At 40.4% G+C, this 16,689-nt stretch overlaps 1 protein-coding gene across 1 annotated transcript in view; it reads left to right on the plus strand.

Annotated features, from left to right (window-relative positions):
- Positions 1 to 607: 607 nt before the first annotated feature.
- LOC118818849 (glutamate receptor ionotropic, kainate 2-like) overlaps positions 608 to 16,689 on the plus strand; it is a 170,801-nt gene continuing 154,719 nt past the window's right edge. The window contains 1 exon segment of the mRNA XM_036586360.1: positions 608 to 1,129. Within this exon segment, the coding sequence (XP_036442253.1) occupies positions 1,012 to 1,129 (118 nt within the window). The 5' untranslated portion in view covers positions 608 to 1,011.

The following is a 16,689-nucleotide window of genomic DNA, read 5'->3' on the forward strand; positions in this document are numbered from 1 at the left end:
TCACACATTTCACCATCGATGGAGCGTGTGTTCGTTTGAAAAACACACAGTGTTTGTCTTCCTGCGTGATATCAGAGCAAAGCGGGAGGAAGACTGCGAGAAAGCACTATGATCGCTAAGATACCGTTACAAACTGTTGACATTCTTTTTTTGCACGGATCATCGTCGCTGTTCCGGAGCCGTGCGGGGCATCTACAATTTCCAGATCGATTTTTGTGTTTTCTACAGCTTTACAACAGCCCGCTGAACGCAGAGGGAGGGGGGGCGAGGTGGGGGGTTGGGGGGAGTGCAGTAGGGTCGCATCTGATACTATCTGATGAGAAATCTGTGAAATTACGGAGAGCGACGCGGGAGAAAAGCCGCACGCGGTTGTTTCGGCGCCGCTGATTTACGGAGGGGGATCGATGCGCGGTCAGCGACCCCCCAGCCAAACACGACCAGCGTCTCTCTCTCTCTTTCCCTCTCTCCCTCTGTCTCCCTCTCTTCCTCCCTCTCTCTCTCTCCCTCTCGCTCTCTCGACGTCAGTCTCTGCGCAGCAGTGCGGTAGAAACGCCGGAAAGCTCGTGTGCGTGGCTCCCCGCGCGCGCGCGCTCCGCGATCGGCCATAGGCTCCGGTTCTCCCTCCCTCAGCGTCCACAAACCCAGCCAGTTCGAGCTCGAGCTGCTTTGCTCACCTCCTCCTCCTCTTCCTCCTCTTTCTCCTCATCTCCTCCTCCTCCTCCTCTCCTCCAGGCTTCTTCCTTCTGGATGGATTCGGCCCGGATGCCTCCCGTCTACTAACATGGACGCCCCGGCGCTCGCTCAGGCGGAAGGCTGCTGCTGCTGCTGCTGCTCGGCGCAGTGAGACGGACACGCAGAGGCTGGCGGCAGAAGCCGCGACCATGCCGTGATCATCCCGCCCTGCACAGCGCACGATCCGGGGGAACCTTTCTTCTACGATCCGAGGGAATTTTAAAAACAAACAAAGACGAAAAAGACTTGTCCATTCTTCTGTTTTTATCCGCAGGCATCATGAAGATTACCTCCCCGCTCATAACTCATGCGAGATTCAGGTGCTGTGTCAGGCTTCTGCTGCTGCCTCTCTTATGTGTGGGATATTCTCGAGGAATGCCGCACGTTTTGAGATTCGGTAAGAGCAATGTTCCTCTTTTTTACCCTTTCATTTTGGTCAGCGATTTGTTTTGGGCGCCATAGTTGTTTTGTGCACTCCGCGGTTCACGTGTTGCTGTGACACTCTCACTTACTATCAGCCTGTGTTTGCACGCCACATGCATGCGCACTCCGGCGGGGGTCGCGTCCACGTCTGCAGACTTCTTTTCCCTTATAAACAACAGAACTCGTTAACTAGACACACGAACACCCCAACTTTCAGATGCCCGCAGCGCTGCGTGGATTAAAGCGGCTTTTCATAGCGTGCTGTGCTGATGTGGGCAGAGATGTAGCGCGCATAGGTGTCTCTAAATGTCCTTTCAGTCTGCGAACCATTACTGTTTGTTGTTATCCTAATATACTTTTCCCTGGTAAAAGTAAACTCATTGGTGTGAAGTTCTGCACGACACGCTGAAGGCTATGATTTCTCCAAAGCAGCTTAAAAATGAAGCTGGAGTGAACGAGTGTAGGGCTAGTGACGTAAGACTGCTGAAATTGCTCCTAATGGCACTAAATTATGATTAAAGTCATTAATAATCTGTGCTGTTGTAGCTGGCAGTTATTGTGCTATTTGCTATATGCTATATTTCAAGGGATACTTGTCTCAGCTGTGTGGAAGGGAGACATCCTACACAGCTGAATCCCCGGTGTTGAATCAACACCTAAAGTGGTCATTGGTGTCCAGCTGGACTATTATATTTCAACACTGTAGGTGTTAATTCAACACTAATGTTTATTAATTCATCACTGTGTTGGTTTGAAGTGCAGTGTTTCTTTTCTCTCTCTCTCTTTTTTCTTACACCGGCTCTTCTGCTTGCATGTTGCTATTAGCAACCGTTTTAAGGAAAGCTTTGTGTCCGGCTGAGCTCACCCTCACCTCTCCAACACAGTAACACACTCAAAGGAAATCTTTGCATTCAAACAGGCTGAGGAAAAAGGTGTTTTCTCACTTCAGATATAATTTAATCTATGCCATATGTAGGAATAATAATCTATCAGAGCCAGACAGTGAGAAAGAGCCTTGTACAAACACTGGGCCGTTAGACCAAAATGAGCTACTGCTGCTGGTAGAGGGCCTGTCTGAAGTTCGCCTTTTTTGGCCTCACTCAATGCGATCAATCTGATGTGAAATGCACCCTGGGGAATTACCACAGGACAGCCTGCGCTTTCCTTTAATTATGTGATGTGTCAAAGCGATTTCCTGATCGCAGGGAAGTGAAGTGCTCGTTTGATTTAAGAGGCGCACAACACCAACACTGGGGCTGCTAGGATTGAAAGGAGCACAGGGCCGCTGAGGCTCATTTACAAAGCGCTTTGCTTTACACGCTGGGATAGAAGCTTGCTGTAGCAAACTGGTCTGGGCTAGTGTGCTCTCATTCTCAATGCACAAATGGTCCAATGAGAACAAAACCTGAAAACGCAGGATTCTCATGTCACTGTAAATGTTTTAATCGGCCTGCAGTTGTATCAAAACAAGCCAGGCCTGCTTACATTTGGTAAGCAGTCACAGAGTGTGTTTTAATGTTTGGGTGTTGTTTATTGTTTTGCTGGAACATAGCTAAGGTCATTGAATTTGTAAGCACTTTTTAACAGTGCATCTTCATCTTCCTCCTGTGAGCCATAAGCGGAGACTCTAACAGCTGCCTAACATGATTAGGGAATAAGAGGTTGCATTATGGTGAGCGGTTTGGCGGTTTGCACGTCTGCAGCATGTTTGAGAGAGACGCTCCAAGCTCATTGCGCTGAAGCAGAGACACAGTGTTAGCCTGTGTGTTTACAGGTGGATTACTGTAATCGGACACAAGCATCCAGTGTGGCCAACATCCTTTGAGGAACACGAGCAGAGGCAGCCTACATAGAGAGGAGCAAAACTTATTTTTTTTCTTTTTAGATTTCTTCACCTTAACTTGTAAATCAAATAAAAGATAAATAGAACTAAAATAGCATCAAGCTATGTGTGGCTTCTTGCTGTTAATTATACAATTATAATAACCACTTGGATACAGAAACTGTCTATAATAATATCAAATGGACTGATCCATAAGCAGCTCTGCTTTGCACGTAATGTCTTCTCTAATATACATGCTTTAACCTCTTGAACCCTGGGCCTGTAATTTAATTGTTAATCTTAATGCTAATTATCCGGTAACTACTTTAGATTATTAATTAACTGCTATGAAACTATATGTTATTTATGAGAATGATGAACTATGAGCCCACATACAAGCCTTCAGGGTTTAAGGGGTTTAATGAAGGGCTCACTGAAAAGCTTATAAGCCGAGTTATATGTGTTGGAGCATTGTTGAAGGAACAATTGAGGTTGTTTATCGGAAAAACTGGTATAACCCCTTAAAATCCCAGGCTTATTACATAGTAAGCCTTATTAATCAGTAACTACAGGGACTTCAGTGCAAATGGGTTGAGCTATTCTTAGGTTATAGAAGTGTGTATAAGAACGTTGGGCCTGCCAGTGAGCCCATGGCCATGTAAGGGGTTAAGGTAACTGTCTTTGACTTGAAGCTGAATTGTCCTACTAGCTGATTGTAAAACTTTCACTGACATATCTGTGCTCTGCCCTCAAATGTGTCTGTGGCTACTGTTGCTAGGTTGGGTTATGACATATAAAAAATGTCCATCTACATGGCATATCAGCACTCGTCTATTTTATACTTACAGACTGACTAGTAAGGTATCTTATCAAAGGGGTGTAAAATGTGTGTGACATAATCCTAATAATCCTTTGTGAACTTGTGAACTGTATCCCCAGTGAGCACAGATCGTAGTCCATCCTGAAGTAAATGGAATAAGTGAGGGCTATAACCTGAAGTAGTTTACACAGAGGGAATAAGTGATTTCCATAGAATTGGCCAGCGGGGGGAGAGAGAGAAAGAGCTGCTGTCTTTTGCATGTGTCATCAGATTCCTCCCATCAGGAAGCAGCTGGCTGCGACAACAGCTGGCTAGCAGCTTCTACCTCATAGACAGACATGCTTACATACAGAGAAAGCTCACATGAATCATTTCTGTTCTTTTATTCTGATATACGTAAGCCATTGGTTGTTGGTGCACTGAATACATATTGTAATGTTAACAGTGTGTGGAATTTTATACACAGATAACTTGGGGCCTTGGACAAAATACAGTGTCACAATACTTGAAGACATTTTTGCGACGCACAATATGCATCACATTATTTTGTTTTTCGAAAGTTTAATAAATTAGAGTCGACACAATTGACTTTTTAAATATTGAAAACAAAATACGATCAAAAGTAAATGCGGTCATTTATATTGAATGTTTCATGCACTGTGCATCACATCCAAATAAATTTGGCCTCTTATGCTCTCGATTATGCTCTGTTTGAAATCTGTAGTAGTAATCTAAAAAAAGACAACTTTATTGTGATAATAGTGTCATATCGTTTTATCACCCACCCTTACCTCTAATCTACCCTGAGCTGCCAGTATCTTATAGTATTATGCAAGGCATGTTTAGCACATATCTGATATCTGGAGGTGTTTGACCGCAAAGCTCTCATAAGAAAGCAGCTCATTTGTTGACTTGATGACCCATATTTTTTATCCTTTCAGTGGTTAAATGGCTTTGCAGTCATGTTAATACTGTCATCTGACAGCAAAAGACCAATATGCACTACCCCAAACCCAAACACAGCCTGTAAATAAGAAGATTTACAGAAAATGAAAGCTACTTAGAGACAATACATAGATAAGCGGATGAGTGAGCAATGGAGTCAGGTATAAAATAAGAATGACGTTTCTTAAGCTAATGTCTCAATTAATCTGTTTACCCTAATTAATCATGTTAACACAACATCACTCAGATGCTAAGATTAAGATTCAGTCAATAGTATTTTTTTTTTAATCAAAGCTATTAGTTCCATTATTTGACAAACTGATGTGAAGTCTATGCAAAATGCATGGAGTGCATTGGTTTAGAACAGAAATGCTATCAACAACAGTAACAAATCTTTTAAGTTAACTCTTTAAATGGCAAGGGCACGCTGGCAGGCGCAAAAGTTTTATTACACAGTTCTATGATCTAATGATTGCTCAAGCAGTTTGTATTGAGGTCCCTGTACTTACTAAATGATAAGCCTTCCCATTCCTTCACATCCAGCCTTCACATTCCTTCCCAAAGACTTCAGCTGCTGTGTAAGATGAGGTCAAGAGAGAAATGGGCAGTCAGTTTGTTTCCGTGTCATTGACTCTTGTCTATCCTCTGTGGTGCTGACCATTCGTTTGGAACAACACTGACCCTTATGACCTCTTCCCTCAGTACAGGCCTGTTCCTACCACCAGTTCAATGACCTTGGGTATGTGTGAGTGTGTATGTTTGTGCGTGAAGGACAGACAGCATTCGTGCCTCTCTGTATTTGTACTGAGCCATGGGGAAAGCGAAGAGGGCAAAGTACTTCTCAGCATATATTTCAAGGATGTCAATCATCTTTAGTTACTTTTACATACAATAAGGTCATAAGATGTGGTGATGTCGCTGTCCAAAGATGCATCATATTATCTTTTCATCATTATCATTACACTACAGTACAGTATACAGTAGTGGATCACAGACAATGACATTACAGTATTATAAAATCATGAAGGCCATATACAAAATTCAGTTGGAAAGCTTTAAGATAATCTGGTCAGAGTAACTGATAACCATTTGTTTTCTTTCTTCCTTTCTTTTACTTCTTCTTTTTTAACCCATTTAAACCCAGGCTTATTACTTACTAAGGCTTATTATTGAGTAACTACATTACAAGCTGGCTGAGGTATTCCTAGGTTATAGAAGTGTGTAATAAAACTTTGGCTAAGGAGTCAAAAGAGATTCACTGCCATGGTAGTAATGAGTGGAAGTGTGTAGACCTCAAAATCTTGGAGATTTTCAGAAGTCTTTATAAAGCATTCGTGTGTGTGTGTGTACGTGTGTGAGTGGAATTATAAATTAGAAAAATAATTCATGTTGTAGGTCACAAATGTTTGAAATAAAATATACATTACATTATTTGAAGCAAATGGTTTTAATAAATATTAAAGAAATGTGAATTATGAACTGCAACAGACATATTATGCTTAGCTAGTTGAGACCAGGTCTTCTACAGATGATCATAAAATAAGAAGAGATTGTTTGACTGTAGGAGGAGAGAGAACACTGAGAGCTTGGGCTTCTGCTTTAAGCTAGAAGGACCACCCCCACCCCCTTGATGAACAGGGGTATGAGGACTGAGGAAGTCTGCCACAGCAAATGGACAGCAGAGATGGAAATGTATAGTATGTTAGACTGGAAGACCAACCTTTAATTATTTCATAACTCCATGTAGTGAATGCATCAAAAAAGAACACCTATGTGCTTGGGATTAAATATTTTATTAGACCCCTTACAAGTCTAATGGTGATTTACTTATTGATTGATTTGGCTGAAGTATGTTTGTAAATACATAACCTCTTAGTCTTCTCAACGCTTCAGAGTCATAAAGGTGGCTGCTTCTTTTGCCAGATCTGCATGTTCGTTTGGCCTGTACAGTTTCCATAGTTCTGCTTATTTCTCTCGCATGTGCTGTGTTGTTTCTGCTCTATCTGGCCCTACAGTTGTGAAGGAAATAAATACATTTCAAAAAAATATTTCTGTTAATTGACTTTATATTGCTTAGTGCTGCCAGTCTGAATTATCAGCTCTCTCAAATAGACTATAGCTGCTGAGGCTTTTTGTGGGTATTACACTGTGTCCTGGCCCGGAGCCAGACGACTCTGAGTAAATATATTTAAATCATTGCTAAGCTGCTTAAAATATTCATGTTTCACTCACAGCTAGTTTATAGAAATATGAAACTATCTCTGACTTATGAATCAGTTCCATGCTTAAAAATATATCATTTTTCCATTTTAAGGAACAAAACCACAGCAAGTGGTATTGGTGACTTAAAAGGACTTGCACACAAAGAGACAGAGAGAGAAAGAGTTGGTTCTGATAATGATGGGCTTGTCTAGCCAGCATTAGGGAGTGTGCATTAAAAGAACATAATGCTTTGATGCATAAAAATGATTATTTCAAGGCTTCCCGCTTATATTTGAAATGGACTATACCTCATGCTGTTTCAAAAGAAAGCCGACAGACAGACGAGTATTGTCTAATAATAACTAGAGGAGCAGTGGCTCTCTGGGTGGAGGCTCTACCCTACAGGGTAAAGCTTTACTCATCCAAATAGTGATCAGGAATCCAAAAGATATACAGCTGGTACTAAAAGAGTGTGAATTGTCCTTCCTTTAACCATCTAGGACCATCATTATGTCCTTGAACAAGGCGCTCATTCCCAAGTTGTTCCTGAGGTGCCTTACCATAGCACCCTTGTCACTACTTTTCCTCACCCCTAGGGCTTGCTTGTAAATGACAATATGTTTCTGTTGCACTCTGCTTAAGTAAAGATAACACTTTCTGCTGGAGCTGTGAAAAGATGGCCACTGGGCTTCATTGAATTTCAAAACGCCACATGGGATTTCAGTAAGGTCATGGTAAGATACAGCATTTGTTAAGTTGTAGCAAATTTTCATATACTCTGAATTTGCAGGGTTTCTTTTTGATATCAAAAATATAGGCCATCATGACATTTCTCCTCAGGAGTTGTTAGCTTTCTCAATCCTGTTCCCACTGGCCATTGTACTGATCATGCTATGAACCATAGCATGTTGACCACAAGGCACGTTATAACTCACCCAGGATATAATGCAATTGATATTCTTCACTATATGGTATTACCATAGTATACTATTCCTAAAGAATAAACTCCTGCATTTGTACTTGCAGCTAGTCATGACCAAACTTTCCTTTCCTATGCTCATAATTAAATAACTTACATAGTGATTACTGAATAATCCATAGTAGTTACTGAATAATAGGCCTGAATACCTAATTAATAATCCCAGAGTTTAAAGGATTAAAATGCATATGAGGATACTGGAATAGTTCAGATTTGATATAACTAAAACATCTATGGTTGTAGCTAAACGCAGACGAGGCAGTGATTAAAACTAGAACAGACACATGTTCATGGCACTTCCAAAATGGAACAGAGCCGCTGGGTTCATTCATGAGCAGCATGTTTTGTGCACATTGCCTACTTTCAAATCATTGTTTCCCAAAAACGCTTTGCTTGCAGGCTATAACAGAGCATGAGAACAGCACAGGGCCTCTAGAAATCTAACACACCTGATATCATCACGCTTTCAGTCTTACACATGCTTTTAAACTTTAAAGAGGAGCTACACAACGCTGGCCTCTGTAAAAGATATAGTTGGTGGAGTTGTCTGAAGCAGCCTATAAAGTAGAGACATTCTATTTCTTCAAACTGGTTCATAAGCTATGAATTGAAAATTAAACAATTAAACATAAACCCTCAAATTATTCTATATTTTTACTAATTTTGCATTAGTAAAATATCAAAAGATGATAATTTCAAGTAAGTTGTTTTATTCTGACAGTTTTACATTTTTTCAGTTTTTTCCTGGGGTCCACTTATGTCCATGTATCTTGTGTTCCACTTACTGTTTATGGGGTTTTGTGTACCAAAAACAAAAACATTTACAACCTTTCTTCATCCCTTAGAATTTAACCCTTAAATGGCCAGAGCCTGTCAATAGGCCCAATGTTGTATTACACAGTTTTATAACCTAAGAATAGCACAACCAGTTCACATTGAAGTCCCTGTAGTTACTGAATAATGAGCACTATTATGTAATAAGCCCGAGATTTTATGGAGTTATCAGGCTGTTTTTATTATTGTGCCTTTAGAGCCCATTTCAACACTGCTTTTTTACTTCAAGAGTAATTAAGTGGGATGGGGTTAAATGTGAATTCAAGCAGGGGTAGAAATCCCAGTAAAGTTGACGCAGCAATTTACGTGCACCAGACCTATGTACAATTTCTGGGTAATTACTAGGATGGCTCATGTATAAACAGAAGCTGTTACTTTTTGGGAAAATACAGGGATATCTAGATTACAACTGCCAAAGTGGAACGTTTCAGCAGCACCTTTTTTTCTTTTTTGTAATGGAGTTTTTAATGTGAGACTAAAGCGTATTTTGTACATGATTTTAGAGGGAAGCAGCAAAAATCCACCATGCATGGTTGCTACTGCACAAAAAGCAATGTGGCATGGCTGGCAGAGCAAAGGGCTGCATGTATGAATGACGCACAGCCCCAACATAATCGGTAAAAGTATCCTGATGATGAAATGGATTTTGTGTGTGAAGGGAGCTCAAGACTGATGTATGTAAATGACCTCAGTTCTGATTGGCTTTCCTGTATTGTGCCTGATTCAAGAGGCAGGCTGAAACCCTCTTTATACCTTTGTGTGAATGGGCAGAGCTAAACTACTGTAAGCTCAAAGGTGGACAAAATTAACAAATTTAAGTGCTTTGGTTTTTATGACATCACAAAAACAAGCTTTTGTGACTTCTTTTGTATATGGATATAATCTGGACCTTTTAAACAGAGTCTCAGCCTCAATGTCAAAGTAGTTCACACACTGATTGAATTGAGTTTCGCAGTGAAATACTGCACTCTGTTGTCCTTGCATTTGTATAAAGGTGTAGTAAAGAACCTAGACCTTCGGGAATTTTATGGGGTTTGTGAAGAGTAAATGGTGTGTGCGAGCATTGTTTGCAGTTAGGCCAGCAGCAGAGGCATCTCTAGGTGCCTCTATTCTTTTATGAGAAGGAAAGATAGAGTAAGGCAAGGATAGGAAAGGCACTACAAGGTCTTAGCCTCCTCATCACACTCTGCCATGAGGTGTCCCCAAGTCAATAACTCATTTGCAAGGTTATGAATTAGAATGATCTGGCTCAGGGGAAGGTAGATTCCAGCCCATGTCTTCACTCTGGTCCCAAAAGATACCTGAGTAATAATCTACTTGGAAAAATCGAAGTGGTATACAAAGCCGAATTGAATAGATATCAGAAGTCCACTTCGCTATTACTTGGTCCAGCCCTCTAGTGAAGCAAATTTCTGCTGATGTGGTCTTAAATTCAATTCTGAAAATGTCATTGAAAACAATCATGTCATATCATTTAGGTTCATTTCGAGAGCAGGGATTATACAGCTATATCTGCTTCAGCATAACTGCAGCGCTTTCTTTTAGAAGTACCACGTTTCAGGTGAGGTGCTGCTGTCCATGTGAAAGATGTGGATGTCTTTGCATGTGTATATGCGTTCGCACATATTCGTGTGCCTTTGTGTTTCACTACACCTGACCTCCTTCTTCATGGCTTATTCACTGAGGGAAAATCTTTAATCCTTTCTTTATTTCCCTCATCCTCCTTTCTGTCTCTCTCTGACTCTCTTCTTCCTCTGCAGTTATCAGGCCGATATAGCTCAATCAATAGCCGTGCAGAACCCTCTGTTTGTCGTGTCCGGTTCCCTCCCTCCGAAACAAAATCATTACTGGCGCTCTCCGGCAGATTGAAGAGAGGTCAGGGTGCTTATTAAACGCCAACTCTGCTTGGGCCAACAGTCATCCACTGACATTTTCACCAAATTTCTTCTGGAACAATAGGACAGGGAGGGAAACGCAGGAGGAGAGGAGTCGGTGGGGGTGGAATGAGAGGAGCTTTCCTTTCCTTATCCCTCTCTCCTGGGTTGTTCTGTGCTGTTATGGCTGGCCCCACTGTGTGTGACCTCTGCTCAGAGCTGACCCCTGGGCCTGCCGCTTGTGGGGCTCACACGCAGCTTCGTGTGACAAACATCTGCAGGTCAGTGCACAGCTCCCACAGCGCTGGCCGCTGAAACACAAACCCCATGTCTGACACAGACTCTCGTGACCACAAGCAAAGAGGGTCAGCACTGTGTCTGTGAGGCAATGTATGTGTTTGCATTTGTACATTTTCAGAACAAAACTGTCCTGGCTTTGCAGGAAACCAGAGAAAACATGGATGACCTACAATGTCAACACCAGCAAAATGACCCTGATTTTCTAAATGTTTCATTTTTTATAACTGACAGGGTAAAAGTGAGGTTAGTTCGGGGCAGGTTCAAAAATTCTTATTACACATAGATTTTATTAACATTGTTATCATAACACAATTTCTTACACCATTTGAAAACATCAGCAGCCTTTTACATTGTGTGAACATTTTTTGTAGCAAATGTACCAACAGAAATCGTCCAAAACTAAGTGTAGTTAATCTAATGTACACTACCAGTCAAAAGTTTGGATCATAAAATAATCACATAATCATAGAACAGGTTTTCTTTTTGACTATATTCCACATGATAATGAACACATCAAAATTATGCCTGAGCGATATGATGACACATGATGATACATGTTACAATATGTTACAGTATGCTTTTTTGAGCATATCATGGATATTGTCAGTACATAAAGAACACTGGTCAACTGCAAGTTTCATTACAAGAGAGCATGATTAGTATCATATTATTAGTATCATAGTAGCATTTAACTGGGTTTAATTCACTGCAGTATATTAAATGTTGTAGACAAATTAATTGCATTCATTGTTTTTGATTGTACTTTTAATTGAGGTACTACAGGTTATTTAACATCAGATGACAGAAAAAATTACACAGTATTGTGATGTTATATTCTTGCTCTTGCTCACCTCCAAACTATGAAAGTTCATATGGAATTACTCCGTTTAGAAATATTGTCCTTCTACCAAACAAGGCCCCGTCCTCCTTCACCATAACACAACTGATTGGCTTAAAAGCATTAACGAGGACAGACATTCCACTAATTAACATTTAATGAGGAACAGAAATAGTAATTAGAATGATATAATGATTGTTTTTCAGACTAAATTTTACTTAAGCCTTACATAAAAACTATATTTCCGAAAATTATTTTAACATTATTGTTTTGTTTTGTTTGCTTGTTTTGGATATGAAGTCATACACAAGCACTTTTAAGAAACTTTTAAGCTGAAAGGTTTAGATCAAAATGTTTTTAAGAAAAGTGAAAACATACAATCAAATGTGTTCCTGCACATTAAAAAGGTAGCGTACATTAGATTAGTACAAGATTTTTTCCTTCTCTTATAAAATTACTGTTGTTTGTTTGTTGTTATGAGAGCAAAAATATATGTAATACACACGGGACATATGTATGACCCCATGCCTTGACATTTTATCAAAACAAGTGTGTGTGTTTGTGTGTGTATGTGTGTGAGTGTGCTTTTCCTTTGGTAGCTTTCTTCAGTCCCTTGAGAAGGTCTGACTGATGACTCATGGAGGTAGCTTTGTTCCTCTTGCTCTTTCCTAAAGGCACCCACTAGCTCCCTTTGTACCTCACTATAACAAATCCAGTGTACAATAGGTGATTCATTCATTTTTATTAGATTTAGCACTATGAATACAACCTCATACCACTAATTCTCTTGTTTATAAATTTACATCTTGTGCAATGCGTTACAATTACAGGAAGCGGCTGTAGTAAAAATAGTTATGAAGAGAAAAGGCGATTTGAAAGATGCATGCTGAAGGCTGAAGATATTTCTTTTGATGTATCTGAGCTAGTAGTGTGTTTAGCTCAGCTTTTTTGCATTTCTGCTGGACTGTGTGTGTGTGTGTGTGTGTGTGTGTGTGTGTGCGTATATGCATGTATGTGTGTATGTGAATGTGTATTAGTGTTGACTGCTGATGGGTGGTTGAGAGTGTGTGGGAGATGTGCCTGCGTGTGTGTATCCGCCTCTGCTCCAGACACTTGTCAGGCCTTTTTTAACTCCCATGCTCCTATCTGATTTCCCTGGGACCCCGTGGAGAATGCTATCAGACTGAGAGAGCAGAACTCAATATGACTCCTCTGGCGTTAGGGCTGGGGCTGTGAGGAATCAGGGGATTGAAGGCTGTGCGTGTTTGTGAGTGAATGTGTGTGTGTGTGTGTGTGTGTGTGTGTGTGTGTGTATGTGTGTGTGTGTGTATGTGTTTGAGCATGTGTGTGCCACTGCCTTTACCATAAGGGAGGGGTAAAGCTTTGATTTCCCCTGATGTCACAGTCAGGCCTCATCAGTCCTTTGGAGAAGATGAGAAAGGGAGAAAGAGAGAGGGAGACAGAGAGAAAGAGAGACACAGAGAGACAGAGCAAAACAGAAGAAAAGACAGAGATAAAAAGCGAAATAAATAAAGGATGTTTCCCTTGAATTAAACATGATCTTAAAATGCTCTGAGAGACGATAGGGACTCCTCTCTCAGTTTCTTTTTGGCTAGAGAGCGCACACAGGCAGTTTAGGATTGGTGCCTGTAGTGCTTGAGATTATTGAGGAATATTGATGTGTGGCGTGTTGTGCAGTGGAAGCGAAAAGCGTTTAGGGGATGTAAATAAGTGGTGTGTTCTGCAGGGACTACAGCAGAGGAGCTGTTGAAAGATTAGATCACAGTAGTGATGTAAGGCCTCTTGATGATTCAGTAAATAAATTAACATGCAGAAAAAAAAATCCTCATGAATTCAACTAATTTAAACTGTGTCACATTAAACACCGACCTCACAGGTTTAACTTGCTAGTGTACAGTTAGACACTATAGCTAATGCAATAACACATTTCCCTACTTCTTAATCAATGCTCAGTTTCTGACCACAGAAACTTGGCTGAATGTTTTTGGATGGCGGACCACTCTTAACCCTAACTAAGAGATCTCTGGTTCTCCTTTTAACTGTTTTTAACTGTAAAGTAGTGATACAATACACTACAAATGTTCTTTATCATATGATTCAGCACAAACGCTTTTCAGTAATCCTCATTATTGAACACAGATAATAATAAATGTTAAAGATGGAAATAATATGCAAAGGTACACAACAAAAAGACAGAACAAAGCTTATATGAATAAATAATCTGTAAAGTAACCCACTTTATGAACTTACAAAGGTCACTTGAAATCTCTTCTTTGTATATACAGATCTCTGACCATTTTTCACAGCACTTACTGGTGACATGGGGCCACTTCATCAGTGTGATTTAAAACCTTTTTTCCAGCATGCTAACACTAAGTTGACAGTCATGTTTTGAAACAGTCATGTGTGGGAGGACCTCTAAAGATTTCAAAGTCCCTGCTTTAGATCTGCTGGATGTGGTATTTAATTGTATTTACTGGCTACCAAGTGATGACAAAAGAAACAAAAAACAACATTTTTTGCATTACATGCAACACAGCTGACTCTACAGATGTAGTGCAGATCTTAATGTAGTCTTACTTTCTTCTCAATGGATGATGTGCTGACATGTAATTTGTCAGAGAAGTATCTTTTCATTATTTCTGGACCTAGTAGCTAGTCTAGTCAGTGATGCAGCTGTGCTATCCCTGCTTTCTCAGTCACATCCTTAACAATGAGTTCATGTTCAGGCACTCGTGTTTTGGATTCTGAGTAACAAAGAGCAACAAAATGTAGTGTCAGTGCAGAAAAAGGACGCAGACAACATAGTGCCTATAGGTAAATGCTCTTTTATTTTAAACAGAAGCAAGGAAAACTTCCCAGCGCTAATTCCAACACACAACATGGGGTAGGGGGTAGCGCAGAAGGACACGTCATACGAGGAGGGTAGACAAAGTCATACACAAAGCCCGTCCTCCTTTACACTAAGCAACACAGCTGTACTGATAACAACATCAGCAACAACAACAACTGCAACAAACATTCTATTTTAACCAGAAGTGTGGCGCCTTCCGAGAGCCACTTTGCACGGCCACATCTGCTAAGCTCCTCAAAGCAGTGCGGCCCATGGTGGACGCCACAATAACATACTTACTCATAAATGTGAGCAAAACAGTCTCGTTTCACTAATTGTTTGCCTTTATATTTTATCTGTCTTTTAGTGTTAATACATAACAGATACCCAAATACTGATTTTAGTATTTGAGTACTAGCACCTCAGATGGTTAATTGAGTACTCGTTTTCCTGTGCACATCCTTTCTGTGCACTAAAGGGGCCCGGTAACTGGATTTTTTAATGTACCAAGGTCTGTTGTGTAATTTATAATTTGTAAAATGTGTAATGTTAACATCCATATTTGTCTGTTTGTTTACACACACTAATGTGTGAAATCCAAAAGATTCAGTATGAACAGGTCATAAGCATCATTTTGAATACAGCTGTGTTTCAAATTTGAATTGCTGAGATCTGTTGGTGGTTTTGTTCTGTTATAAATGGTAGAGGGAGCCTCCTCCCCCGCTTCTCTCTCTCTCTTGCTGGTTGACCTTTGGCTCCTTGCTACCGGTAAATGAGTGTGACATGATGTTACACACAGGTCATCACACCCGGGATCCTCCTCGGCTCATTATGACATGGGTGACGACGCTGGCTACATAATTCAACCACCAACGTCTGAGTCCAGAGCTTGGATCTCTCCCTCTCTCCTCCTCCCTCTCTCTCCCTCTCCCTCTCCCTCTCTGAGATCAATCCATCCTGATTAAAGCACCTTTAGTGCATATTAAAGATAGACGGGGCACACTTTACTAGGGACGTTTCCCATAGTGAACAGTGACACCTGTAGAACTGCAAATTATTGCTTTGTGTGTGTGTGTGTGTGTGTAATATTTAGCTCATTAATCATCATCGTAATATTGACTTTTGCAGCTCTGACATCACATTTTTTATTGTGTGTTGTGAGCATCCTGACCAAACCTCAGATGATCCAGTTGAGTTTCTGTAGGTGTTGGACCATGTAAATCATTTACATTCACATGATTCAATAAATCTAAATAATTTCTGTCAAACTAATCCTGGTCAGATGTTAACTATGCTACTGTGTGTGTGCTATCTGTGTGTTTTTTTGGGGGGGGATTATATATATATATATATATATATATATATATATATATATATATATATATATATATAATTCTTTCAGCTGTGCAATATTTGAGGAGTTTCTTGCATGTACAGCCCATTTCAAACCCCCCAAAGCATTTCAATGAGATTCAGATCAGGCTTTGTCTAGATCAAACTATAACTCTCTATTTCTTCCTTTTGAGCCATTCCTGGGTGGATTTACTTGTATGTTTGGGATCATTATCCAAGCAGAATGTACAATTCTTCAGCTTCAATGTTTTTACAGATGGTCTCACATTCTTCTCACCCTCTGGCATGAAAGAGAATTCATAGTCCATTCTATGATTGCGAGCTAGCCCTGAGGCAGCAAAACAGCTCCAAACCATAACATTTCCACCACCATGCTTTATAGTTGGTAAAAAGTTCTTCTGATCAAATGCTGTCTTTGGTTTTTGCCAAACATGACTTTTGGCACAGTGGCCAAACAATCATATCTTTGACTCATCTGTCCATAGTACGTTCTAGAGATCCTGGTTCTTGCCTAGATATTCATTAGCAAACTTCAGTCTTGCCGTAATGTTCTTTTTAGACAGCAAAGTTTGTGTACCTCCTAGTGCACCTCCCATGTAGGACAAATTTGTGCAGTCTTTTCCTAATGGTAGATGCACACACTTTCACATCAACAGTGATAAGAGCTACCTGCAGATCCTGATGAAATTTTCTTAGAGATGCCTTTTAGTATC

This window comes from Colossoma macropomum, unplaced genomic scaffold (genome assembly GCF_904425465.1).
Source record: "Colossoma macropomum unplaced genomic scaffold, Colossoma_macropomum, whole genome shotgun sequence".
NCBI lineage: Eukaryota > Metazoa > Chordata > Actinopteri > Characiformes > Serrasalmidae > Colossoma > Colossoma macropomum.